Here is a 27,626-nt window from a genome sequence, read left to right as displayed (position 1 = left end):
CACAGGCGTGTGCAAGAGTGTAAGGTTTGTTAATTATAGTATAGTGATGGGGAGGGTGTGCGGGGGGCGGGGCGGAGTGAGGCTGGTGGTGAGGGTGGCAGGCCGGCAGTCGGTCAAAGGGGAGTGTCAAGAGTGGGCGCCGCGCGGGGCAAGGAGCCTCAGTGTTTGCCGCAGGGAGGGTGGCGCGGCCCGAGGGTACGTAAGGGTCAGTGTGGCTTCAGCAAGTGGGCGTCGTGGCTGTGGAATTACAGACTGTCGCAAGAAATCGAATATATTGGCTTTGGCACGAGAGGAGTGGCGGGAGACGAGCAGTGATAGTGTGGTGGTGTGGTGTGTGTTTGTGTGTGCGGTGGTTCATGCCGTGAGCAGCGTCGCCTGGCCTGGCACGTGTTGGGGTGGGCTGGTCCTTGGGGCGTCTGTGTCCTGGTGCAGTGTGTGTGAGGATGCGAGGTGTGGACGCTGCTGTTGTGATGTGAGGGGCAAGTATTGTGGCTACTGGTGGTGTGCTTGACCAAGGCCTCTCCGCCCCGCCCCACCGCGCCGTCCGTCACTAGGAAGGTCACTCGCAGCCGTGAGTGGGGCGTCAAAGATCTGATCTTATGCTGCACATAATTTCTGATGTGATGACCGCTCACCATCTCGAATGTCTGCAAAAATGTCATCCTGAGTAGACACTTAACGCCGAGCAGATAGCCGTTGTCAGGAGGGTGTGAGGAGCAGCGCAGGGAGTGGCGGTCGGCGGGCGGGCAATGGTGTCCACCCTGCACATCACCCTCGTCAACAACCAGCCCTCGTCGCAGTGGCTGGGGCGGAGCGCGTCCTGTGAGGAAACTAACCTACTTGGGTTTTCATCTACATTAACTCCAACCTCCAAAACCACCTCTCTGTCCACCTCCAGTGTCCTGCGGCCCCAGGCTCCTGGCACTGGGGTCACCGGACTGTCCACCACACACGGCCTGGTAACGCCCACCCCTTACAGCCCCTCTGCAGGCCCCAGGGCTTCGTCATGGTCTCCTGTCAGGTTAAAAACCAAACCTTTACCAGACTTTTTGAAGAAACTCAACCCGGAGTCTGCACCAGTGGCCAGCCCTGGGACAAAGACTTCGTGGTGCAGGGCGGCGGCCTCCCAGGGGCCAGGGCGGCCTGGGGTGGCCACGAGCACGGGTGATGTTAAAGTGGGTCAAGTGTCGCCGACCCTCGCTGCCCGCTGGCCACATGCAGCCAAAAGTGATTCGTCAAAGCCTGAAGTTTCCCCAAGGGCGGATCGAAAAGTATTAGGGATTCCAGTATCCTCCGCCGCAGTGTCTTCTGTCACTGTCAGTCAGGTGGCTCCGCCCGGACGACCGCCCACTCCTCAGGGAGAGAGGCGGCGCCTTAGTGGAGGATCGCCCTCTATGACTAGGAAAGAGGTGTCTCCCGCACCCACCAATGACCCGTCTGTCAAATCTGCCGCCGAGCCATCGCGAGTCCTACACGAGGCGTCGAGCGTCGCTGATCAAAACACCACCAAGTCAGATCAGCTTGACGAGCCTCAGGGCAGCAGCCGCCGCTCTTCGCTGGACAGCGCCAAGAAGGAGTCGCCCACCGTGGCCAGAAAGCTTATGAGTGACACAGCTTGGCTCACGTCCTCTAACCGCTCGGCCACCCTGCCCGCCCTCAAGACGTCTTCCGCCCCGTGGCAGCAGCGACCCAATCGCCTGTCCTCCGCCTCACTGCAGCGCTTTGAGGATGTAAGCATCTCGTGTTTACTCTCACCAGAGCAACTTTGTTTTTGTTTTCGTGGTTACAGAGAGCCGAGTGTATTAAGACAGTAGTGTGTGGAGGGGAGGGGGATGCCTGCTAGGATGAGTAGCGTCTTGTGTGCTGCGTCGAACGTGGTGTTTGGACGAGATACTGAGTCAAGTGTGGTGGGGAGGGTGAGGGTGACGGGACGTGGTGGAGCGGCTTGTTGTTGGTCTTGGTTTTCATCATGTCTGTCCTAAGGAGGCTGATGATTTCTGGAGGCGTAAATGCTGTTATAAGGTTACTGACACACACACACACACACACACACACACACACACACACACACACACACACACACACACACACACACACACACACACACACACACACACACACGTCACTACTACGGACAGTATGCTTTCTCCTTGACTCCTCCCCTGACGAGGTAGTGTTAAGTTACACGAGCACCACAGTCTGTGCGCCGCTGTGCCGCACACTGGCAGGGGCATTATCAGCGTTACCGTGAAGCAGGCACCGGATGAGTCATTGTAGTCTGTTTCTTTTCTGGCGTCACTGAAGGAGACAGGAAAGACAGAAGGAAAGGATTGGAACTAAGGAAGAGATGAGAAAGCAGAAAAAAAAAATGAAGTGGAAAGTATTAAGATATAACAACACTTAGCAGGTAACACACGTTCACACCTGGCACGGAGCTGAGAGGAGTGAGAGAGAGGAAGGAAAGGAGGGAAGGGGGCGGCAAGTGACGGAGGGGACGTGTATGTGGGTTGGATCTTAATTCACTTGATATACCCAGCCACCTGTTTGAGCCGCGGGGAAGACCTTGAGAGCGCCGAGGCCTTGGTGAGGTGATGCTGAGGTGGGCGAGGATAGACATGGAGGTGGATAGACAGAGGCTTGTGGTGAGGGTAACTATGGTGAGGTGATGCTGACGTGGGCGAAGATAGACCTGGAGGTGGGTAGACAGAGGTTTGTGGTGAGGGTAACTGTGGTGAGGTGATGCTGAAGTGGGAGGGAAGTCTACGTGGTGAAGAGGGAGATAGGGTGAGGGCGAGGGCTGCAGTGGAGTTGGGAGACTTGACGGGCCCGGGGTAATGGAGGCAATGGTGTCACTGTTGTGTCTTTCATTTTCTCTAAGCACAAATTAAGAGTTTTTATTTATTTCTTCTTCATTTGATTTTCTTCCTCGCTTTCGCCCTTATCGTGATTTTCGTCCTCTTTGAGCTGACATTGATTATCGAAGTTAATTCCTCATCTCCTCCTCCTCCTCCTCCTCCTCCTCCTCCTCCTCCTCCTCCTCCTCCTCCTCCTCCTCCTCCTCCTCCTCCTCCTCCTCCTCCTCCTCCTCCTCCTCCTCCTCCTCCTCCTCCTCCTCCTCCTCCTCCTCCAAACCTTTTTAAATAAACATCTGATCCCATCAAAACGATATAACTGAGGCCTCTTCGACATTGCAAATCTTCATCCCTCACTTAGAATTAGTACAGCTTTCCACAAACACTCCCATGAAGACCAACGGGTGTGCTGCTGCCTGTAGATCCTTTGTCCTTCCTTTGTCTCCCTTCAGTATCCTCTTCCCTAACATGGAGATCCCGGCAGTAAGTGGAGTAGTGGCCATTGGTGGAGTTTGTGGCTTTACAGAGTGGAGATAGCGCTGGTGGAGGAATACTTGTGTGTGTGTGTGTGTGTGTGTGTGTGTGTGTGTGTGTGTGTGTGTGTGTGTGTGTGTGTGTGTGTGTGCTTGGGTGGGTAGGTGGAGGAGGGGTGAGGGGAGGTCCTGGTCTGGTGCCAAGGAGGAATGCCGCGTGCAGGAGAAGCCTTAACACACGCAGCACAAAAGGACTCTCTCTCTCTCTCTCTCTCTCTCTCTCTCTCTCTCTCTCTCTCTCTCTCTCTCTCTCTCTCTCTCTCTCTCTCTCTCTCTCTCTCTCTCTCTCTCTCTCTCTCTCTCTCTCTCTCTCTCTCTCTCTGCATATTTATTATTCGGTTATTAGTGTTTGTTAACGTATTATTTATTTGTATTTCTTTTATTGTATTAGTATTTTACGGCTATAATACCAGCGGTGATTCTCTCTCTCTCTCTCTCTCTCTCTCTCTCTCTCTCTCTCTCTCTCTCTCTCTCTCTCTCTCTCTCTCTCTCTCTCTCTCTCTCTCTCTCTCTCTCTCTCTCTCTCTCTCTCTCTCTCTCTCTCTCTCTTGTTATTGTTATTCACGTTTCCGTTTTCTTTATCTCATCATTCACATCAATCTCTCTCTTTACTTGCATCATTATCTTTGAAGTTTATAGACGCAGGGAGTTAATTTGAATCCGTGGCAGGTAATTCGTCTCTGTCATTATCACTATTATTACCATTATTATTATTGTCATTGGCTCCACAAGTCGCGCTGGCGTTAATAGTCAGTCCTGCCAGACATTATGATTTCCCTCCCTGTCTCTCTTTGAACTGAGGCTGTGGGAGTCGAGGCGAGGCAGCTGATTCATGGCGACGTGTGCTTTATGTGTCTCGCCGCTATTTGAAATTAATGAACGTTTCTTTCCCCAGTTTTATACACGTGGGCCTGAAATATATGATAGAAAAATACTGCAGGAAAATTATTCTTTCTCGTAATGGAAGAAAATTACGTATCTATTTTATTTTTCTCGATTATTTTTTTTCCTTTCCCGGGAAGTGCATAAAATTACCGAAAAATGTCACCCGGAAAGTTGCAGATATTATGGTTTTTATGCGGGAACAGATTTCGCTGGACATGAATATAGATGAATGGCGTTCGTTCTTTATTACATTGAGAAGATTACTATTTGCGTTTATTGTGTATTGGAAAGCACTATTATACTTTTAAATGGATTATTGACATTATATAATTTGTTATTTGGCTGCTTTAGATATGTAAATAAAAAAATGAGCTAATAAACATTATATTCCCATTAATTACGTCAACACTGCAATAATGGCAGGGACGCATTCAGAGCTTCAATGCATGCCAATTATCAACACTTCCTACTGATGTTGTTCTCTTTATTACGGAATTTTTACCTTCATGTGTTGCGCTAATGGTTTCTCCGGAGTAATCATCGCCGTTTTGTATATTTTGTTGGTAATGATTCGGAGCAGAAGGGTCTCTCTCATGTCCCAAGAATAGTGTGGAAAAACGCCTTTAAGAGTATTTACTAGTGCCTCCGGGAACATGCCTTGCTATTTCCATGCTCGACTGTCACCATCTGGCTAAATATACCTTTGCACTGGATCCTTTTTAGTCTTATTTTTCTTCATTAATTTTTGTATTTACTAGTGCCTCCGGGAACATGGCTTGCTATTTCCATGGTCGACCGTCACCACCTGGCTACATTTACCTTTGCACTGAATCCTTTTAGTCTTACTTTTCTTCATTAATTTTTATCCTTGGGTTCTGTGTCCTCTTTAGTGAATAGATAGTATTTAGATTACCTTTTTGGCTTCCGTGATTAGCGAGGTACAGTCGTATTTACCATGCGCATTCTCGTCTCACACGCCGGTAAGTTCCTGCTGTGCGTGCAATAACTCCTTTGTGTCTCAGATTAGTTTCACTGTCCGTGTCTCGTTACGTGCACAGTGCGTCTTGATATCCTCTCATGCATACATATCTCAGCCTCCCTGATAAACTGTAGCTTTATTTCGTACATTCTTAATCAACGTAGTTCATCACTGGAGTCCTTGAATCATGCTCATGAAAAACCTGTTATCCATATATGTTAATTTCACTGTCTCTATGATTCATCCGCCTGGCACACCCACACTCCTGTAGCCTCTGATTCATGCATTGCCTGATGTACACACGCTCGAGGCCTTCCTGACTTGAATACACTCTGGTAGAACTTGTCTTACTACCATTCCAGCTGCCCTGAGTCACCTTGTACAGCCTCGAGCACTATACAAACACACTGACTTGCGTTCTCCTTGACGTGCTGTGACTTCAATACATGCAGCTGCTGACTCTTGACTGACTCTGCTGACTTATACACTTCGGTCGTAGTTGAGGGGCTTGGCGTGCTGCATGTGTGTGTGTGTGTGTGTGTGTGTGTGTGTGTGTGTGTGTGTGTGTGTGTGTGTGTGTGCTGGGATCTGGCAAGCACATACCCTTCGCGCTGCTATATCTGAAGTGCGAGGGACGAAGAGAGGTGGAGGTGTTAAGTTATGAGGAATGAAGCCGGGCATGAGCGGGGCGAGGGTGGCACTCCCGTGTGGCACCCGATGGCATCCACCCTCCTTCCCTCACACACCTACACACTGTCATCCCTCACACCCCACAGCCTCTCACGCCCATATTTCCTCATTCCTCACACCCTCCCTCCTCCTCTGGCCTCACTTTCTCACCTCCTACTCCTCCTTACGGCCACTCTCACAATCACCACTATGCTATTTTCTCATTCGATGTCCGTGACCTCCTCGTTATCTCGCCCTGCACTACTTTGCGCCAATCAATCAATTCACCGCGCCAAGCAGGGACTCGCCGGCGGGTCTCTTCTCCCTTACCCTCCCTCGCCCTCCACCCTGAGAGCTCCGGGTTGACTGAAGAGGATCCAGCTTGATGCGGAGTATTTGCTTTTTACTGATTTATTTTATGTAATAACATTTTTATGGACGTGGAAGAGCAAACCTAAAAATAGTGGGATATGAAAATGCCACAGTTTCCGATCCACAGACAGAATAGAAAAATAGTTTGTGAATAGAGTTGTAATGCAGTTTGCGAGTTATTTATGTAACTGTGTGCGATGGAACGAAGAAGCGTCATACAACGAGAAAGATTATTTTGTAAAAGAACTGTAATTTTATTTCAATCTAGAAAAAAAAAAACTTACAAACCAGTCATGATTATCATAATCTTTGCCCTGCATACAATATGTCTTATCTTTGTTCTGGAGACTGAGATAAATTTTTATGTGCACTACTTTAACAGCTGGTCGCAGGAACAAAGGAACACTGCTGCTCTTGTCACTGCGAACATAGATACCATTAGGCTGTGAGGGGCAGGGAAGGGGGTGTGCTTCATGGAGGTTATTGTCCTACCTTAAGTGTGTGTGTGTGTGTGTGTGTGTGTGTGTGTGTGTGTGTGTGTGTGTGTGTGTGTTTGTGCGCGATTGGGCGTGTGTGTGTGATGTGCTCGAAATAGTAGTGTGTGAGGTGCACCACGTGTGTCACTGTGTTCACTTTGGCTGAATCGCATCTACAAATTAGGTGTCACTCGTGTCTCTGTGTTATGCCTCTTCAGGTTTGGGATGGTGGGATTGGAAACTTTTACGGCAATTAGCTAGTGCTTTTGTATCTGAACTTTTGTTATTGGTATGAATTTGTCATTGAAATTTAGTATTACTGCTATATTTAATTCTTGTTTAGGTCTGCACCAACTTGTTCATGTTATTAATGTCGCTTGTATTTTGTTGCAGAGCGTGCACAGCGGTGGCGGGCGTGAGGGCGTGGGCGGGGGTGTGATGGAGGATGGTGGACCCCACACCCGCGTCGCCCCAGCCTCCTCCACCCATCGCAAGGCCAACTCTCTCCCTGGCTACTATTCTCGGGGCAGCACCCTCCACCAGCCATCCTTCCGCGAGGCTTTCAACACTAGCAAGAGTCCTACACCTCCAGCTCGCAATGATAGCGCTCCAGCTGCGCCACCTCGGGGACCCACCAGCCCCAGAACTCCTAGAGTCGTCGCCGTTCCCTCTGTGCCTCCTCAGCAACAGCGACAACAGCAGCACCATCAACAACAACAAAATTCACGTCAACATCAAAATCACCACAAACAAAAACAACAACAGTCAACAAATCAGTTGCAGGAGTATCAAAAGCAGCATCAGCAACAACTGCAACAGCAACTACGTCAAAAGCAATTACAGCAGCAGCAACAACAACAGCTGTTATGGCAACAACATCAACAGCAACAAAGACTGCAGGAAAGTCACAGGCAAAATGCTCAACAGCAGATTAAATCACAAAGACAACCAAAGTTACCTCATCAGGGGACAGCACCACCAATATCGCAAGGTCGCCAGCCTCCTCGACAAGAACCTCCTCCGCCCAAGCCAGTTCCTTCCTCACCGGAGAAGAAGAACAAAAAATCTATTTTGAGTGGTATCTTCAGGCGTCGCAAGAAGGGTTCCAGCAGCACATCCAGCAGTAGTTCAGATAGCAGTAGTTCTGACAATGAGGAACCACCGCAACGCCGTAGCTTTTTGCGGCGCCGGAGCAAGAAGAAAGAGAAGAAAGATCCTATCCTGCCCGCCCCATCGATCCCACCAGCTGAGGAACGCCTGTCACGCTCCTATTGTGACTTCCCTGATGGTAGTGACTTACGAAGCTATCGGAGAGTGAGGGTCGTGCCTGTAGGGACAGGCAGCTTAGGAAAAGAAACACAGCCTCTCGGTATTCCCACATTAACAGCTCAGCCAGGCCAACTCAATAGACTCGGTGTGTCAGCGTCACATGATTCTCTGCCTCTCAGCCTAGGTTCATGGACTGGTGGTGGCTCCCATGCCTCCCTCGGCTATTACTCAGGAGGTGGTATGGGAACAAGGAGCTCGAGCACGGACACTATTAGCAAGAAAGAGCGACGTGAGGCCCTCAAGGCGCGAGTTGAGCGACTTAGAGAAAGGATTCGTGACACCAGCTCCGATGAAGAGAAGGCATCTGTTTCCTCCCACTCAATGTATGGGAGCGAGTCAAGCCTCAGCAAAACTGGGTCTCTTAGTCGACGTTCAAGAGCAGCGCGAACTGAACGCTTCTTGAGGCGAAAATCTTATGAACTGGAAACGTTGAGAAATGAAACCGAGAAAGACCGACGCAACAGGGAAGCAGTTCAGGCTCGGATTGAAGAGATTCAGCGAGTACGTGAATTTGAAGCAAAAAGAAACAAGCTGAATGAGGAGAGGAAGAGTCAGAGCGTTCCTAAGACCAAGCCACGTTGGTCGGCCAAGCTGGTGTATCAAGAATCAAGTGAGTATGAATCGTCTGTGCTTTTACGAACACCATCAGTGAGTCCTTCAGCAAGTCCTCACATGAAGGCCAAGTTTGATGGTCATGCAAAGGATGGTGTTGTACTGAGGAATAAACCACGTCACGTTACCCCATCAGTAGCAGTCTCATTGCCTGTGCCATCTGTCACGTCCTCGAGAAGAAGCTTCCAGGACTTTGACACTCCTACACAGAACACCTTGAGGGGTCATCGGAGTGCATCATATGACAGCAATATCAATAGAAATTCCTTTGTTACTCAACCCCCAAATGTGCCCATAACCAGTAGTGGACCAACAACAAACAGATCGGGCCTCACTCCTCCTGCACCTCCACCTCGTGACAGGAGCAGAATATTGTCACCTTGTGATGGGAGACCAATGTCATTCTCATTTGAAAGTTTGAACCAGGAAGCTCATCGACCCACCTCAAGCCAGTCCAGTATGAGCAATTTTACTAAAGGATCAAGTCCAAGCCCCAGTGTGCGGTCTGTGCCTGCATATCTAGGACCACGCTCTAACCCACAACCTCCAGGACCTCAACCAATGCTGATACCCACTCGTCGCTCTTACTCTGAGCTAGAACTTTCACAGCAACAACAGATGGAAGCTAAAAATAGCTATCCAATCCCACCATCAAGACCTGCACCTCCTGGATATCCAAACTCTCATTACTCTTACACTGATCAACCCCCAAGACCCCAGAACCATTATTATCGGCCGCAACAGCAACAACAGCCGAACCAGCAGGTGCAGTATTACACAGACCAGTCTCCCCAACATAACAAAACTGTGCCAATCAGCAGTGTTCCAGCCTCTCCTTCGTCTGACTATTCATCTTACATGAGTGACAACAGCATCAAGTTACAACAAGCCAACACAGCATGGAGGCAAAAGGAACAAGAAATTAAAAACAAGATCTCCGTGCTACCAAGCACAACACCAGCAGTGATAAGCGACTCCTCTCCTTCCAATAGTCCCAAACTAGAGAACGGGGTAGCCTGTTCTCCCGGGAGACAGCAACAGCAAGGTGAAGGTATTTATGGTAAAATTGAGGCCAAAAAGATCCGTCCAGAACCTATCACCCTCAAACAGGCAGAGTCTTTCAGCTCACTCTCTGGCCAGAGTGACGTGTCTAGCCCAGTGCCACGAGGCCCAGATTCTGATTCCAGTCAAGGTAGCCTCGCACGGGATAAAAAGAAGCAGGCTCAGAACAGACCTCTTTCCATGGTGCTTGAGAAAGCAGAGTCTGGGGAAAAGGAGACTCCACCAGGCACTCCAAAAGCCCGTCCACAACCTCCTTTGCGAAGCAACTGGCAGCCAGCAACCCCAGAGAGTGAGGCAATGAAGCGAAATAAGTTTAAGGAAATGATAAAGCACAAACTGGACTCGAAGACAGAAAAGAATATAACTCCGAAGGAGTTTGAAGACATGTTCCAAAAGGAGAAGGAGAAGTTGGAAAATAGTAAGTCTAGCAACTTCGAGGAGGCATTAAAAGAGTTAGAGGAAATTTATGCCAGCCTCAGATTGGACAGTGAGGACCTGCTAGATGGAGCTGAGCGGCGTGACCTGCCTGTGCATCATCAAACACTGAAGGACAACTTACTTAATGACAAAAAAGATCTCTTGAGTGACGGGGACTCCTCTTTCCATGATAGTGAACGGACACAATCATTGTCGGGAAGAAGATCAGGTGTTCCTGATGCTAAAGGTGACGATATGCACTTCCGTAGGTGTCAGCAGAGTACTCGAAATCAGCCTGACGTTCAGAAGGCACTACAGATGACTGGTAGCTACCTCCTTGTGTCGCCTGCCCATGTAACCCCCTCAGATCTTGACAAAGACATGCCAAAAGACCCAATGATGGTTGGAGAACCAGACGTGGTGTATGATGATGTGTCTTACAGGAACATCAAAAAGGCCAACTCCATAAAGATCATTGACCCACAGCCTCCATTTGGCATTCCTCTGGGACCCACCACTCAGGCTTCCCAAAATGATTATCTTCATGTGACACCAAAAGAGAACTACCGACCTAAGATGACCGCCAGGAAACAACCAGACACTGCCATGGATGACTTGGCCTTCAGGAATCTAAGGAAGGATAAGGGCACTAAAGAAGTCAATACCTCCGAGCTAGATGAGTTGTTATGTGAGGCCCGAGCAGGTTCTCCTCGGCGCAGGACAGTGCGCTCCTCCTCAGCTGATAGAGCACAGTCCTTGCGTGGTGACCCTGACCGTGGGCTGAAGCATTACACTCCCCGCCAAGTGAAACATCAGCAGGAGACAAGGCGTGTGGGCAGCCAAAAGGACAACATGACAGACACTGAGGTCACTGGTCACTCCGTCAGTTCACGCCATAATCCAAGTTGGCTAGAAAGAGCCCACCTGTTAGATCCTAAGTGGGATATGAGTACCAACAACCTCAGCACGAGTACTGAGACCCTAACAGAGCTCTCTTCTGCACGAGCAGTCTCTCAGCCAGACATTCGGCGAGCAATCATCCGCGAGGCCCGGGCACCACCAGGAGGCCCTGAGGAGCTGCTTGGTGGACAGCTGCATCACATTACCGCCTCCTCTTTGGCTACTCCAACTGCAGTCACTCTGGCCACCATCACTGTGCCTCGCCTGGTCAAAGTGCATACCGTCCACAGTGCCCCAGCATCCCCTGTCATCCTGGACAGCAAAACTTACAAGCCACTGGACTCCATCTTTAATAGCAAACCCAAGCCTTTCTACTTAACTAACAAAGAGACAGAGCAGAAAGATTCTACACATGAACAGGGACAACAACAGCAACAAGAGAAAAAGCAAAAGAAGCAACAGCAGCATCAAGAACAACAACAAAAGCCGCAGCAGCAAGATGAAGTGGACATTGCCAAGTTGGACGCCCTCATCTCTACTCTCTCCAAAATCGAAGGAAATGATGACCTGTCTGATTCGTCTGATACATCCTCCAAGAGTCTAGGTAACACTCCGCCCATTGACTTTGAAATGAAAGAACTAAAAATATCAGAACCTGCCCTTGAAAACGTGCCTGAGCCCCAAACTGTCGTGTCGGAATCCTCTCGAAAAAATAGTGTAGATTATGAATACAACAGTGCCAAAGCCAATATTGAGAAGGCCATCAGATTATCCATGGCGCTGGAGTCTTATAACAGTGAAGGTAAAGAGGTTTGTTCTCGTAGGCGTAGTGCTGTAGACTTGCCAGTGCGGGAGAGTCTCCCTTCCCATGGCAACTCTTCCATCTCTTCTACTAACGTTCTCTCCCTTCCGAGTCTTAACCCGGTGAGCAATGACGGCAGTGGCGGAGCAGCGGGCTCGAGAACTCTTTCTCAGTCCGCCACGCCTCAGGCCGTTCCCGCTAAGGCTTCCACGTGTACTGATAAAGTAGAGTCCATGGTAGTCGTGTCACAGCAGGTGCATGGTAGAGCCCGGCGCTCCCGTTCTGTACCCACCTCACCAAGAACAGTCGACACCATGCCTCTGCTTGGTAAGACCCTGACCAAACCACTTATCAATGAAGCAGAAGTGTCCACTGATGGTGAGGTGGAGTGCGGCTCGGAGTGTGAAGATAGCCTTCCAAGCGGTGTCTCTGCTTCCCTCGCCTTGTCTGTACAAGGTGGTGACGCCCTAGCTGAAATTCTGTCTCCTTCCTCTTGCTCCACTGTCACGCCAAACATGGGTCAGCCTCTCTCAAAGCAACAAACGAGCTCAAATCAAAATCTATCTATTGCATGTGAAACTCAGGCTGCCTCTCAGCCTCTTTCCTCTAAAGACGCTTGTGCTCTCGCTGATTATGAGATTGTTGAATGTGAGAGCTCGCCGGCGAGCGTGGCACACTCCCCTGCCACGAAGCTTTCGTCCACTGCCAAGGCTCCCGCACCGCCTGTGCGCCTTTCTTCCCTCCCACCTCCCCTACCTTACGGGGGACCTCCAGCACCTCACGCCTTTCTGAACAGCCTTCACTCTCGTGTGATGGCGAAGTGAGGCAAGGGGTTCAGGCTGTGCAAAGGTTGCGGGGAGCCAGTGTGCCCCTGCAGCAGCAGGACAACAGAGCAAACGATTCCGAGGGTGAGACATGTGATGGTGAGGTGAGGGCGGGATCCCTGCCGCCAGCCCTGCTTCCGCCTGCTGACTCCACAGGGCTTGCCCAGGGTAGCGGACCGGTGGGCGCCATAGGGCCGCGGTCCTGTGTTCCAGGTGAGGGGGGTGAGTTTGCTGCTAACGGGCAGGATAACACCTGCTTCCAATCCCTGGTGGCCGCGTGTTACCTGCTTGCATGTGTGACCCAACTGGCGGGCGTGGACGTGATAGCTGCCTTTGGCCTGTTACTGGCCATAGCCTCTGTTATCATCACCTTCGCTAGATGACGCCCAGCGTGACTCACCCGCCTGCCTGCCCTTCATTCAGCTTCTTCCTCGTGCGCTTCATAGTCCTCATCGGCAAACTCACGAGGCAGGCTTCGCCACTCCCCATAAACCTTACATGTGTATTCATTTCTCACCGCGTTCTTTTTCAGGGGGCGAGGCGAGGTCTGCCTTCAGAGCATGCCTTTAATGAATTTTTTACCACTGAAATTCATCGAAGCAGTTATTACCATTTTTGCCTGATTTTTTAAATCTATTTTATTTATTATTTTCTCTCAAGTGTTGAATTATGACAGCACACTTCGCTGCCCCTACCTTGTGGCTTAGACACAGCCGTCCTGCTGGCTAGTCAGTACGAGGCAAGTGTAGACCTGCCTACTGTGCAACAATACATTCACTGCCGTGTTTATTGAGACGCTGTGCCAGCTGCTGGTGGTGGCGAGCGAGGAAGGCATGTCGGGACTCACACGCCGCACCAGGTCACTCAGCCATTTAGGACACCTGCACCTGGGCGGCCACAGCTCGCAGTCATTTTTTCTTTTATTTTGGTCATGTTAATGCCGAGTGACTAAATATCATGTGTGATTAATTAAATGACTAAACTGGAGACAAATTTATAAATACAATATTATGTACATGAAATATTCCCTCCAAGATTGTATTTGTTCATGGGAAGTCAGAAAGAAGGGTGGGATGAGCTGATGAGAAAGAGTAACACTGTGTGAATGAGTTATTAAATTAGTTAAAATCATTCCCTCAGCTTCTAGTGATGGAGACGTCATGGTCAGTACATCAGTATTATGAACTTTTAAGATGTATATCCTTATGTTATGACTTTATAACATACAGTAACACATGAGTAGATTACCAAGTTGCTTAAATCATTGACGACACACACTTGCGTTCAGGATGTAGCGGTGTTGCCCGTGGCGCCTTTACACTCTGCCTTGGCACCATGTAATCACATCTTCTTCCACCGCACTCACTCTTATTTGTTCAGTTATCTATTCTTTCCTCCACGATTGCCTCCAATGTTCACCTTTTTTTCTCTTTCCACTAGTAAACTTTAGAAGCTAAATATATATTTTTTAAGTCCTCTTATCTTCTATCCTTCCCACCCTCCAGTGGTCCCACACCGATGTCCTCCACCTGCCTCCCTGCCCCTTCCACCACAGTGCTTCCACACCCACGCCCTCCACCCGCCGCCCTCCACCTGCCTTCCTCCACCTCTCTTCTCACCGCCCACCGAGATTCCGACATGTGATTCGCCGCCCATAAGACTCAGGTGACGGTGACCCTCACCTGTAATGGGCTCCCATGAGAGGCCGCGATGACCCATTTAAGCCGGGCAGGTGTGCCAGGTGTTCCGTGACCCGCTGCTATCCCTCATCCCTTCTGGTAGTTATATGCTGCGGTGCCTCAGTCCTCCCGTGGCTCCCCAATATCCTCTCATGAGTGCCAAGGTTCAGCTCAGTAGTGAGTTTGCTTGCCTTAGTCTCGTCCCCGTCTCGCGCGCTGCCAAACCCAGTGTTATTGGTCGAAACTTCACATATTGACACTCCATGGTGAATATTAATAACCTCATCATATACTTTCCATTATATGCTTCATGATATTTAACGCTCACTTTTATATACGTCTATGTTAGGTGATGGTGGTCAGAGTGGCCTCCCTTCCTCGTCCCTCCACCTCTGCGTCACCGTGCCGTCCTGAGCCTTGACACAATACTGCTTTCTCCGCCTTTATCGTTGACAGCGAGTCCTCCCACTACTCACCACGTTGTGCTGATGCGCGAATGAGTCTGCCAATGTTAGGTATGGCAGTATAAGTAGTCACAGCATATAATTTTGTGAGTGACTTAAAATTCTGATCATAGCGTATCTTTGACCTATCAGATAAACATGTTCAGCCAGATGTGTCACGAAATGCTGCGTGGAATACTCAGCGTGAGATTGTGGCGCTAGTAGTCAATAAATTTACGTTCGATTCCATTTGTCGCTGAAAATTATCGTTTAGAACAGTTATCACTACCACATTCATAAAAACGGTTGATAATCAGCTACACCTACATTTTATTTCCTTATCACTTCAAGGTCTGTGTGCGCATTACGCACTCACTCCCACACCTGTCTGTCCGGGTCACGATTCCCGAACCGTTCATAGCTAAGCTTTTTATCGAATCCTGTAGCGTTCCTGCTGCTGGAGGTGTGTTAAGAGAACCTGCGTTCTGCGGGAATGCCAAATGAGAGGCATCATCACAGACTCATTAATATTCCGTCAAGGTTGCCAAACTTTAGCTCGTAATGAAGATAGTTCGCTGCGATTGACTTTGCATCAGATATAGTACTAAGTTGTGATAGGCAGTATATAAAGTGCTTCGTTGTGTGTCATATCCTGCCATCTTCGCTCAGGCGCCGCTGTCAATGTGTAGCAGCCAAGGTTGTGGTAGCAGCTGTAGAGAATAGCTATAATGAACCAATTTTCCAGAATTTACTGAAGAATCCCCATCGCCGCCAAAGGTTTAGTTACGACCGGGTAGATCGCTCTCAGGATTACTTAAGTGGAGGTACTGTGCGTGTCACCGCCGCCCACTCGTGCCACCTCTGCAGCGGCGAGACTAAAGGTTGTATTGTGCGCTGTTCTTGCCGCGCCGAGTCACGAGATGAGTGAGTGATGGGTGTGAGGCCGAATAGTGGCATGAGGCGACACACACACACACACACACACACACACACACACACACACACACACACACACACACACACACACACACACACACACACACACACTCAGCTCTAATAATCTACCCTCTGAATAGCGTCATAAACACACATATCATCCGCTTAACATATCATGAAGTGTTTTATATTACGCACTCATAACACTTGCCCAAACGCATCACTTTCTGACTGAAATGCCAATAAATTTATCCTCTTGCTCTAAATGCGCTTAAATAATTACCGAGAAAAGTGGGTTATCCCCCCACCAATCCTGTAAATTAAGGGTGAAATATGCATCTATTTTTTGGTGTGGACTAAAATTAAATGTAACACGTGATTTAAAACTACTAATCTTTACAAAACTTCTCAGTTACTCTTATGCTTAAGTTACTCCAGGGTTTGTATGTTCGTTTTCTTCATTGCGAGTGCATAAGGGAGACTTGAAGAAGAGTCTAGTTATGTTTAGCATCTGAGAAAAGTCACTGTGCTGTCATGGGACGTCAAACTCAGGTCAAACACCCCTTCTAAACAAGTATGCCTAACCGTTACTTTACATTTACTTATTCACTTTGCTACTTAAGTCTGCATAAGTAACCTACCCTTCCTCTATCCTCCTTACTCCTGTTCACCTGTCGCTCACCGCACCTCATCACAGGTACGCACAGGAGACGTAATTAACACATCTCCCCACCTGTTTACTGACATTTCTTGCCACAGTGTCTGCAGACCATAGTATGACGCTGTTGTGTGTGTGTGCGTGTGTACTTGAGAGAGAGAGAGAGAGAGAGAGAGAGAGAGAGAGAGAGGTTTGATTGCCAGGACCCGCGGCTCAGATGACACAGATGGCTCACGTGACAGGTAGGACAGGTAACTCGCGTGATTGGCAGCACAGGTGACTGACTCACTGGGCAGGTGTCACTGGTAATGCCCATAAATTGTTTGACTTAGTGCCAAATATTGTCTGTATGCGTGTGTGTATGTATGTGTATATGTATATGTCCTTATATGTGATATGCCTGTACATTTACTGTATAATATTAATATAGAAATCACCAAATACACAGTTTAATAAAAGACAGGACTTGTTTACTTCCCTCGTCACAAAGGAACTGCTTGGTAAGTGTCTCGCAAGTGTGTAAAGTGTCCACACAAAGGCAAGTACAAGGTGTCGCTATGATACATAAGTAAGGTCTTTGTGCTGTGTGTGGGGCATTTGTGGGACATGAAAGGGTGTTGTCTGAGAATGGGAGTTGTCAGCCCTTTGTTAGCTGCCGCCCACCTACTGGTCAAGATGTGGTTGGTTTTTACTATGAATTGGTATTGCTGTTCTTAACCCCTTCAGTACTGGGACGCAGTTTTATCTTAAGTTTTGCGTGTGATTAGACTATTTTATTTACACTATGGAGGTCAGAAGGTTAATGGTCTAAAGCCTTCATTATTTCAATCGCTATATGAGTTTTTGAAGTTGTATAAAATTACCAAATAGTAACCAGAATAAATATGAACACGTGTGATGGTACTGAAAACCCAAAAGGAAGATCAGGCTTACTTGCACACTCGTGATGTTTGGAGTAATAAAAGAGTGTAACTTGAGTAGTCATATTAAGCTTATGTTGATTTTAATGATATTTTGTTTGGTTCGTGCCGAGTTCAGTCGTACATTATTACATTATTTATTTATTAATTTTGTTATGTTGGTCGTGTATAAATCACATCTTTGCCGGGATGGACAGATTGATGATTGAAACAAAGAGAAATGAAAAATGGAGATAAATAAAGGGATAGATAGATAGATAAATAGAGAGAGAGAGAGAGAGAGAGAGAGAGAGAGAGAGAGAGAGACCTTTTATAAGAAATACTAATAGCTTAAAAACAAACGTGTATAAGTGTGTGTGTGTGAGTTAGCGTAAATATAGCAAACTAAACCATTTTGAGACGCAGCAGCCACAACAGAGTGGGGTCGTTGGGTATTTAAAGCTAAGTTGTTAAGACTAGCAGGCTTTAAAGTGCTAGGGAGGAGAAGATAAAGAGGGAGGGCAGTGGGCCGGTACTCTGAGGCCTAGGAGAGGGGAAAGCGGGAGAGGGGAGACTAGAGATAGGGATGTGGGTTGAGGAAAGGTACTGCACGTGTGGGGAGTAGGAAAGGAAGATGAGGAAATGAGAAAAAGGGGAGAGAAAGAGTGGCGAGTAGGATGAAGGGGAGAAATTGTAAGATAGGGTGGTAGAAAGGAAGTTTAGTGGTGGAATCCTCAACAAAAAGCGATTTTCATATCTTATCTAATTATTTGCTTAATGCTTAGTTAATGCACTGAGATAATACTAGTGTGTGGTTAAATAAATCACTTAAGTCGTTAGCTATACTCCACTTATGTTTATTGTTTTTATATTTTTGAATACATAGACTAAAAGTGAAAAATGATAGTGTGTTTGGATGATTTATATAACTTTTAATTCAAGGCCGTGAGTTGTTTATGGAAGAGACTGCGGCTTAGTTTGGCTTGGAGAGAGAGAGAGAGAGAGAGAGAGAGAGATTTGTAGCGAACCTTTCATCAATGGTTTAAATGTAGGTATAGAATGATGGGAATGAGTGATGGGGCAGTGTTAGAGAAGGATAGGGGTGGGGTCTGTAAAGGTGACTGGTGAAAGACTCGCAAGAATAGATTAGTTATAGTTGCATTCGAAACACACACACACACACACACACACACACACACAGCTCATCGTTTGATATGAATATGAGACATTCATTTATGCATCTTTCCCTCCTGGTCAACTATTCAAACATGATGCATTATAAATTCTGGCAAGCATGCAGAAATGAACAGACAGACATAATTAATTCAGTCTACCATTGAGGAAAGTGACGTGCTCTGCGACCATCCCCTCCCCACGTTTTCTGTTTGTCTGGTTCAATTTAAGCGTAAACAATAATATATCAAGGTTGGTATATCCTTGAGAGAGAGAGAGAGAGAGAGAGAGAGAATGCTGTTAAAAATAATGATGTTATGTTGCGAAGTAAATATTAAATAACATTAAAGCTTCGGGTGAGTTTATCTCGTGTATTCCTTGAGAGAGAGAGAGAGAGAGAGAGAGATGAGAATGAGAATCCTGAGTGCACTTGGAAACAGGTTATTATAGACGCTTCGAAACATCCAGGCACTTTTTCTCCTCTCTCTCTCTCTCTCTCTCTCTCTCTCTCTCTCTCTCTCTCTCTCTCTCTCTCTCTCTCTCTCTCACCGGCCTTTATATTGTGTGCCATTTCATCATTGTGTCTTATTTAAGTAAAGCCAGATTAACTCGTAAAAATCTCCTTCCTTAGAGAAACTTTATTCTTTCACTATGACGTTTCAAAGTCACAAGTCTCCTTCAAATTAAGCGGCAGTCGTGAGTGAAACGAGGCAAAGAACACACTGATGAGGGTAAAGACGGAGTTTTAAATCACCTTCATCATCGTCTTCATTTTCGTCATCATCTCATTGGCCGAGCAAGGACAGCCTCAGGTGGTGGTGGTGGTGGTGGTTGTTAAGACACCCGTTTTTTTTTTTTTTTTTTTTTTTTTATTTAAGTTTAGCATAACAAATAAGACGGCGTTATGCGTTGCTGCGGAAACTTTTTGTCAGGTGTTAAGAAAGTGTGGCTCGGTGAAGTCTTAATTAGGTTGCGTGCAGACAGGTAACTCGGGAAAGTTGTCATGCAGGAGGAAAGCCTCGAGGTTTACGAAATGTTAGATATTCAGGAAACAAAAATATATGCTTAAAAAAGACGTGTTTGCTGAACTTTCTCGTGTCGAGCTCGTGGCCATAACGGGAACCAAAGTGGGTGAGAGGAGCGAGGAGAGGGATAGGTGATCACTGGTCCTCTCTCTCTGCCTCGCCCAAAGCACACTCAGTTGCCCATGAATATTCTGAGTCAGATGATGAATGACTCCATGAAAATCCTCGCTGGCCGGCACTGGTGGTGGTGACCGAGCCTCTATCTGTCAGCCTCGCTTGCTGGGTAAGGACAAGAGAGAGAGAGAGAGAGAGAGAGAGAGAGAGACTGACTTGGTAGAGCGAAGCCCGAGGCAGGTCCCAATAAGGTGTTACCTAAGGCCTCGCTCCTCAAACACGCCCGAGGTCTTGTTACTCGCCACTCCAGATGCCGCCTGCCGCCCTGCTGGCCATGACGTACGCACCTGCCGTCCTTTCACAGGTTGATCAGGCTGCCGCTGCTCCGTGGTCGCGGCGGGGCAAGTTTTGCTCTGGAATCCTTTTGAAGACAGGCCACCACGGTCGCCTCGCGTGGGGTCCAGCCGTGCCTGGCGGGATGGTGGCTTACCAAGGGGTGAAAGCGAAGCCATGATTGGGTAAACACAGCACGACCTCAGGCAGGCACACAAGTTTGCTGTCTGTTTCCGGTACTTTTCATTAAGGGAACAAAGTTGTGTGCAGGGTATCGAGGCCACCTGGAGAAGCGTGGGCGGCCATGAGGTGAGCGTCACCATCCTGGAGTGTGTCAGTAGTGCGCCGCACCCGCCACACGCCCCTGCACCTCCACAGCTGACCCGTGCCTGCCCGTCACCCCTGCGGCCTGGAGTGTTGCCTGCCGCGGCTGGTGGCACGCGTGTCTGGCATCCGCTGCGCCATGTCACCAAGCACGTGTTTGAGAAGCGTAATGGACGACCAAGGGAAAGCTTCGTGTTTACCTTAAGTGATGGAAAGGAGTGTCCATGGCATCACCCCCTCCCCGTTCCCCTCCCCCACACCCGCGGACTGCAGCGAGAGGGCGTGTAAATATTTGCCTGCCGGACCACACCTCCGCCCGTCCCTAGGTCCTTCCCCGCCAGGCCGCGCGGTACACCAGCTGGAGTTTGTTCATTCCAGGCTGCGTTGGTTCATCCTAAGTGAAATAGAATGACAACACAAGACCGAGGCGTTTCTTCATTACGTAAACAGTGATGCAGTGCTAATTTTCCCTTGCTGAAAGTCATATTTGAGAGTGACGAGTCGTGTTGAAGAGAACTTTGGTGTCCACAATTAATATTTGAGTGACTGGTGTTGTGAGGAGCCGGCAGCCTGAGTGAGCAAGGCAGCGGCGGCAGGGCGGCGAGATGGAGCGCTCGGGCACCCAGAGGAGGAGGATCAGCGTGACTGTGTACCGCATGAGTGGCTGCCTCTACGCCTACCTGCGCAGAAGTAGGGCAGGTGCGTCACGTAAGGTGCCAGTAAGGGGAATGTTCAGGTGACAGGTGTATACAGGGGATCAGGTGAAACTGTATGGAAAGTGAGAAAGTGTATAAACAAAATGATACCGAATAACACATGAGAGAATTTGGTGGTTATTTATCATTAATGTGCTGGAGTAAGAGGCGTAACTCTAAAGTTTTCCAGTAAGTTTGCATTACCTCTTGGCGACATGAATAATTAACGCAAGACTACATTTCTTCCATTTCTGCGCGTGTGGAGGGAGAGGAGGGGAGAAAGCGCACCTGCATTACCTGCCTTGCCTGTCTTACCTGCCTAATACCACAGCAAGTATTATTGTCTGTATAAGGAAGGTAGTGGATTGCCTCTACGATTTACGAGACCTTAGGAATGTACCGCATAAGAACAGGAATAGCGGCAATGTGCACCTCGACTCAATACTGCTGTTCCTGATCACCGCCTCCCTCTCTCTCCTCAATTTATATATTTATCTAACCTCTTGGCTTTTAGTGAGGCGCGGATCTTGTCAGTAAGAAATTCACAGTCAAGTTATTTAGCATTTTTTTCCCCTTTCTCTCTCCTTCTCTCGCTCAACCAGTTCTTATCTTTTACATTCATTAATCTTTATTAGCATTTCCCTCTTCGGTATTAAAAGTTTGCATAAGAGTCTTGATTCACCACGGCATCCTTGGCTTCTTGTGTCTGTTTTATGCGACTCGTCCTCGTTTTGCTGAGTTTGTTAATAGGTGTTTGTGAAGTTTGTTAAGTTTGCGTTTTTATTTGTGTGTGTGTTTTCTGTGTGGCTTTTAAGGGGGTACCAGTGAGTGTGTGTGTGTGTGTGTGCGTGTGTGTTGGGGGCGGGATGGTGCCAGTGAAAGGAGTCCCTAGTAAATACTGTCGTGTTGGGAAGCCTCTTTTGTTTGTGTTGTGTGGCTTTTAAATGTATGTGTCGCTTCTTTTGTATGCATGTGTTTGTTTTGTGTGCACGTGTGTGTATGTATGTGTGTGCGTGTGGTGGCTAACAAAACAGAACCTTATGTAACTTACGAGTGTGTTTTATTACTACTTTAAATTTTATCTTTTTTTTTCATTTGGGTACGAAGCAATTAAGTATAATTTGTTAGAGATGACCACAAGCCACAGGGAAGATATAACACTCAATTATAGACCAACAGACCTCTCTTTGTGTGTATGTGTGTATATACATAAATCCCACGGCTGACGCACCATGTATAGTTGCCCCGAGGAGTGATGTCATGGCGTGGAAAATAATTCAGATTAAATTGCGATGAAAAAAAGTACTGTAAACACCAATATCCGTCAGTGATCTCCATCTATTACATCTCCAGTTCTTTGTCTTTTCGGAACTCAAAGTGTAAAACAACCAATTTATATATAAATGGACATAAAGATAAAAAAAAAAAAAAATAGTTTGTGGGAGAATCTAATGAATAATAAAGTCAATAAGATTAAATTATATAACTCCTGTATTGGTTTTATATATCACTTCATCTTCGGCTTTAATTGAATGCGCCATCACACCCTAAGGCAACCATACACATAAACAAGCTTAAACACCGCACTAACACCTGCAAAGACGTGTCACCTCACCTGGAATTACCTCAATATCTAGGTATCCCTTGTATTGTACCGCACCTGGCGTGGATATTACCTGCGTGCCTGTAGTACCACCTGATACCACCTAATACCATCCTCAAGGCACACTAATAATAGGCAGCCATTACCAGTGCAAGTGGCAGCGTGTGGTGCGCCGGATATACCTGATAGAGGTACTTGCTGCCTTCGTCCCCCTTGCGTACGCCGCCATTGTTTCCTTGTGATGGAGAGTCAACATGTTCCCTTGATGCTCATCCTTGCCCTCTGTGTGTCCCTGGCTGCCTCATGTTGACTCACTGCAGGTGTGGTGTGGGGGAGGACAGGTGTGCCTCTAAGGGTGTGTTTATATTTCACAGTCAGGTGTATAGCAGGTGTATTGTGTTGATTTGATGTTTGGTTTGGTGTAAAGATTGTTATTGTATGTGTTGTGTTTTGTGTCTCTAATTGTTTTGTTTTTTTATTTGTGTTTGATGGGCGTGTTGTTTTGTTTTCTTCTTGTTTTGAGGATGTTGCTGTGAGTTTCTATTGTTGTTACCTTGTGTTCAGTGGTTCTCTTTTTTTTTTTTTTACTTACAGCTATCTTACACACACACACACACACACACACACACACACACACACACACACACACACACACACACACACACACACACACACACACACACACACACACACACACACACACACACACACACGAATTCCTCTCCCACCACACACTCAGTCATCACAGGCAATCCTCCCTCACCACACGCAATCACCACACACTCAGATCTTGAATAACACGTCACCACACCACCCTCACACATCCACCACTACTGTTACTCCTTACAACCTCAGGAGAACTTTCCCCTCAAGGTGTGCTGCTGCCTCCTCGACTAACTGTGTACCTTTCTTCTAGGTGTGGATTGGCCTTGCAGAAACTAACACTAAGCTAACAGACAGCGCATCACTAACGCCGCTAACTTATAAGGTAATCTTGTAACATCTTTGCTTCTAACTGCTTGTGTGTGTGTGTGTGTGTGTGTGTGTGTGTGAGAGAGAGAGAGAGAGAGAGAGAGAGAGAGAGAGAGAGAGAGAGAGAGAGAGAAATTCCCAAATACTTTTTTGTATAAATTTTACCTTTTTTATTGTTACCTGTCTTCATTATTATCTTGAGGACGTTCATGGTGAGTTTTTTTTTTTTTTCTAAGTAAGATAGCACAGGTATGAGACTTCCTTACCTTACCTTACCTTACCTTACCTTGTCTAGCCACCTGCTTAACCCTTCCTAACCAGTTCTGCCTTCCCCTTCCCCTTGCACCCCACCCACCCCCTTCAGGTAACTCCCATCTTGCCTCCATCATAATATGTTCCCTATAACCTCCTCTCTCAGTAGCAGGTTACTCTGATATTCCTTCCAGTAGCTTCCAGTCACCGTTCGCCTCTCCGCCCCCTCTGTCTCTCCCCCTCCCTGTCACCACTCTTCCTTGAATTGTCTTGAATGTGTCTCTTTTCTAAGCTTGTTTTCTCATGTCTTCGTTCTTGCTATTTCCCAAACGTGGGCGGGAAATGATATTGTTGAATTCCATTAGTGGAAGGAAGAGGTGGTGGAAGGAAAAGGATAAAGAGAAGATGGAGGATGAGGAGGAAAAGAAAGGGAGAAAAAGAGAAGTAGTAAGGAGGAGGAGGAGGAGGAGGAGAAAGAGAACGAGAAAGGTAGGAGGAGGAGAAGGAAGAGGTGGTGGAGGAAAAGAGGGAAAAAAAAGAGAATGAGGTGGGAAAAAGGGAAGAAAAGAGAGAAGTAAGTAAGGATAGGAAGAGGAGGAGCAGGAGATGGCTGAGGAGGAGGAGGAGGAGGCGGGGGAGGAGGAGAGGAAGAGAACGAGAGAGGTAGGAGGAGGAGGAGGAGGAGGAGAGAAAGAGAACGAGAGAGGTAGGAGGAGGAGGAGGAGGAGGAGGAAGAGAAGAAGAAAAAGGAGGATGGAAGATTAGTAAAAGTCGTGTTCGGGTTTTCCCTGTTCGGATGGAGACACGCCAGACGGTGGACGGAGAGAAATGGAGAGAAAGGAAAGGGATGGAGAGAGAGAGAGAGAGAGAGAGAGAGAGAGAGAGAGAGAGAGAGATGAAGGTGAAAAACTAGGGGAAGAAGAGGGAAAAAAAATAATGAGGTTTGCAGTTGAGGCTTGGATAGGGGACGGAGGTGGAGTGGGTGGAGGGGGGTGGAGAAAGCCGTATGTATGTGTCTGTATGTGTGTATGTGGTGAGGTGCAAGGAACGGTAAGGGCGACAGGTGTACAATGGAAGGAAGAAGAGCAAAGCGTGTGTGTCGAATATTTTTTTCAAACAAGGGGTTACTCTGAGATTTGAACCAGCCACTGACTTTTATATCGTCGCTAGATTGGTTCTGCGCTGCCCTCACCATCAGGGAGAGGGATAAAGGGCGATGGTGAAACTGAAACGTTGCGATACAGGTGTAGGGGAGTGACCAATAGGAAATAAAAGTGAAGATGGTAAAAATTAGGAGGGGGAAAAGTAAAAAAGAAACAATACATAGGTAAGTTTGAGGGATGGATACTAGTTACTGATTAAAGAAAATAGAAAAGAGATGAAAATAATTGTGATGAAAATATAAACAATAGAAAATAGATGAAAATAAGGAAGGAAGAATAGGAAGAGAAGAAAAAGGAAAAAATACATGATAGGTTTGACTGATATATACTTGTTACTGATAAAAAAAAAGATTGAAGAGATGAAAATAGGAAGAGAAGGAAAAAAGGAACAATATATGGGTAGGTTTGAGTGACTGATACTAGTGACATATTAAAAAAAAAGAAAATAAAGGTGAAAATAGGAAACGAAAGGGAAAAAAATACAAATGGGAAGATGAACGAGAGACGGAAATAAAGATGAAAAACTGGAAAGAGAAAATGTAAAAGTAAAAGAATAATGAAAGAAAGGAATAATAATAATAGGAATATAGGAATGATGAATAAAATTGTGAAAGGAATGGGATGCGGAAATGAATGCCGTTGAAAGAGAACCAGAAAGGAAAGAAGAAGAAAAAAGAAACGAAAAAGAAACAAGGAAAATAACAGAATAACAAGTAAGATAACAGAGATGGAAATTAGAAAGATAAATAAATGAATAAATGGGAAATGAAAACAAAGGGAATAAAAACAGGAAGAGGATAATAGATGAAAAAACAACAATTAAAAAAAAAGAAATAGAAGGAATAGAAAACGAAGCAATGAAAGGGTAGACAAAGGGAAAAAGGAATAAAAAAGAGGGAAGAGGAGGAGGAGGAGGAGGAGGAGGAGGAGGGAGGAGGAGGAGGGCAGGTAAGGGATTAACAAATACAGATGTGTGTGTGTGTGTGTGTGTGTGTGTGTGTGTGTGTGTGTGTGTGTGTGTGTGTGTGTGTGTGTGTGTGAAATCTTAAGTCAACTCAAAATATTCGGTGACCTCACGTTTCTTACCTCCTCCTCCTCCTCCTCCTCCTCCTCCTCCTCCTCCTCCTCCTCCTCCTCCTCCTGCATTCCTCCAGTTTTCCTTCGTTTCTCTCCTTTATTTACTTTCTCTCGTTTTCTCCCATGTCTCGTTTGTATGTGATTTATTTAAGAGTGAGAGAGAGAGAGAGAGAGAGAGAGAGAGAGAGAGAGAGAGAGAGAGAGAGAGAGATGCGTGAGGGTTCAGTGAAAGGCCGCTCTCTCTCTCTCTCTCTCTCTCTCTCTCTCTCTCTCTCTCTCTCTATTTATCCGTCCTACTTTCTTGCTTCATTCACTGGATAGCGGTTACCTCTCTCTTCTCTCTCTCTCTCTCTCTCTCTCTCTCTCTCTCTCTCTCTCTCTCTCTCTCTCTCTCTCTCTTCTCTCTCTTTTCTTTCTTTCTCTTTCTCTCCCTCGCTCTCCTCTTTCTTTCTTATTCCTTTTTATCCGTGGGTATGGTAGTTCTTGAGATGGTAGTAATAGTAGACTAGTAGTAGTAGTAGTTGTAGTAATAGTAGTAGTAGTAGTAGTAGTAGTAGTAGTAGTAGTAGTAGTTTGGTGATGGATATTTTTCTTATTTTCTTTTATATTTCTCTCTCTCTCTCTCTCTCTCTCTCTCTCTCTCTCTCTCTCTCTCTCTCTCTCTCTCTCTCTCTCTCTCTCTCTCTCTCTCTCTTCTCTCTGTCTTTTTCCCCCAGTCCTTAGTAATCGTAGTGGTGATGGTAGTAGTGATGGTGATGATGGTGATAGTGATGGTGATGATGGTGGTGGTGGTGGTGGTGGTGGTGGTGGTTCAGTTCATGTGGCTCCCCTCCGTCCATCTTTTTAGTAATCATCCACATCACACCTCATCCTCCTCCTCACCAACTACCACCACCACCACCACCACCACCACACCACCACCACCACCACCACCACCTTAATTCCTCCACCTGACGGGACCATTACTCTCAGGTAAAAGCTAATAACACACTAATTATCAAATGTTCACTCTTGGCAACATTACTCCATCTCGCTTCACTGTGTTCCTAACCTGCTTTGTTCTGTCACACCAGCAGGCACCGGGATCTCGTGCCTTCCTCCCTGTCTTTTCCCTCTCCTGCTGTCCCGCCTTCCTCAACATTATTTACCGCCACCACCACCACCATCACCACTGCCAACACCACTATCATCATTATCACCACCACCATCACCACCAACACCACTGCCAACATCACCACCACCACCATCATCACTGCCAACACCACCACCACTACTGATGGTTTCCCTGGCTCTTCCCTCACCTGCTCTCCCTTCCTCCTTAAAGCCTCTATTCACCATTCACTACTAGTCAAATCTTCCTCAATGCATATAAGTTTGAAGTATTTATTTAAGTATTTATTTAAGTATTTATTTATTGGTTCGTAGGCTCATCCTTTCCCTCACCTGTTGTCCCTCCCTCCTAACTATTCAATTTTCTTCAATGTATTTCTTTCTATTTATTAATTATTTTTTTTTTATGACAGACTGTGATGCTTTCCCTGGCTTATCTCTCTCCTGGTCTCCCTTCA

General features: G+C 47.0%; 3 protein-coding genes across 3 annotated transcripts in view; all 3 read left to right on the top strand.

Moving 5' to 3' along the window:
• The first annotated feature begins 739 nt into the window (after nt 1–739).
• Nucleotides 740–14,170, top strand: LOC123508109 (serine/arginine repetitive matrix protein 2-like). The gene is given in 3 exon segments (XM_045261591.1): nt 740–1,730; nt 7,160–12,635; nt 12,638–14,170. Coding segments are annotated over 3 exon segments (6,915 nt in total). The 5' UTR covers nt 740–749; the 3' UTR covers nt 13,096–14,170.
• The window catches only part of LOC123508112, a 28,455-nt gene continuing 13,643 nt past the window's right edge, over nt 12,815–27,626 (top strand). The window contains exon 1 of the mRNA XM_045261599.1: nt 12,815–12,925. The gene's annotated coding sequence lies outside the window, so the exon portion shown is untranslated. The remainder of the gene's footprint in view (nt 12,926–27,626) is intronic.
• LOC123508113 (FK506-binding protein 3-like) overlaps nt 18,970–27,626 on the top strand; it is a 119,107-nt gene continuing 110,450 nt past the window's right edge. Inside the window, exon 1 of the mRNA XM_045261601.1 lies at nt 18,970–20,995. Within this exon, the coding sequence (XP_045117536.1) occupies nt 20,902–20,995 (94 nt within the window). The 5' untranslated portion in view covers nt 18,970–20,901. The remainder of the gene's footprint in view (nt 20,996–27,626) is intronic.

The sequence above is a fragment of the Portunus trituberculatus genome, chromosome 24 (assembly GCF_017591435.1).
Source record: "Portunus trituberculatus isolate SZX2019 chromosome 24, ASM1759143v1, whole genome shotgun sequence".
NCBI lineage: Eukaryota > Metazoa > Arthropoda > Malacostraca > Decapoda > Portunidae > Portunus > Portunus trituberculatus.
This window is presented reverse-complemented; position numbering and strand designations above follow the sequence as displayed.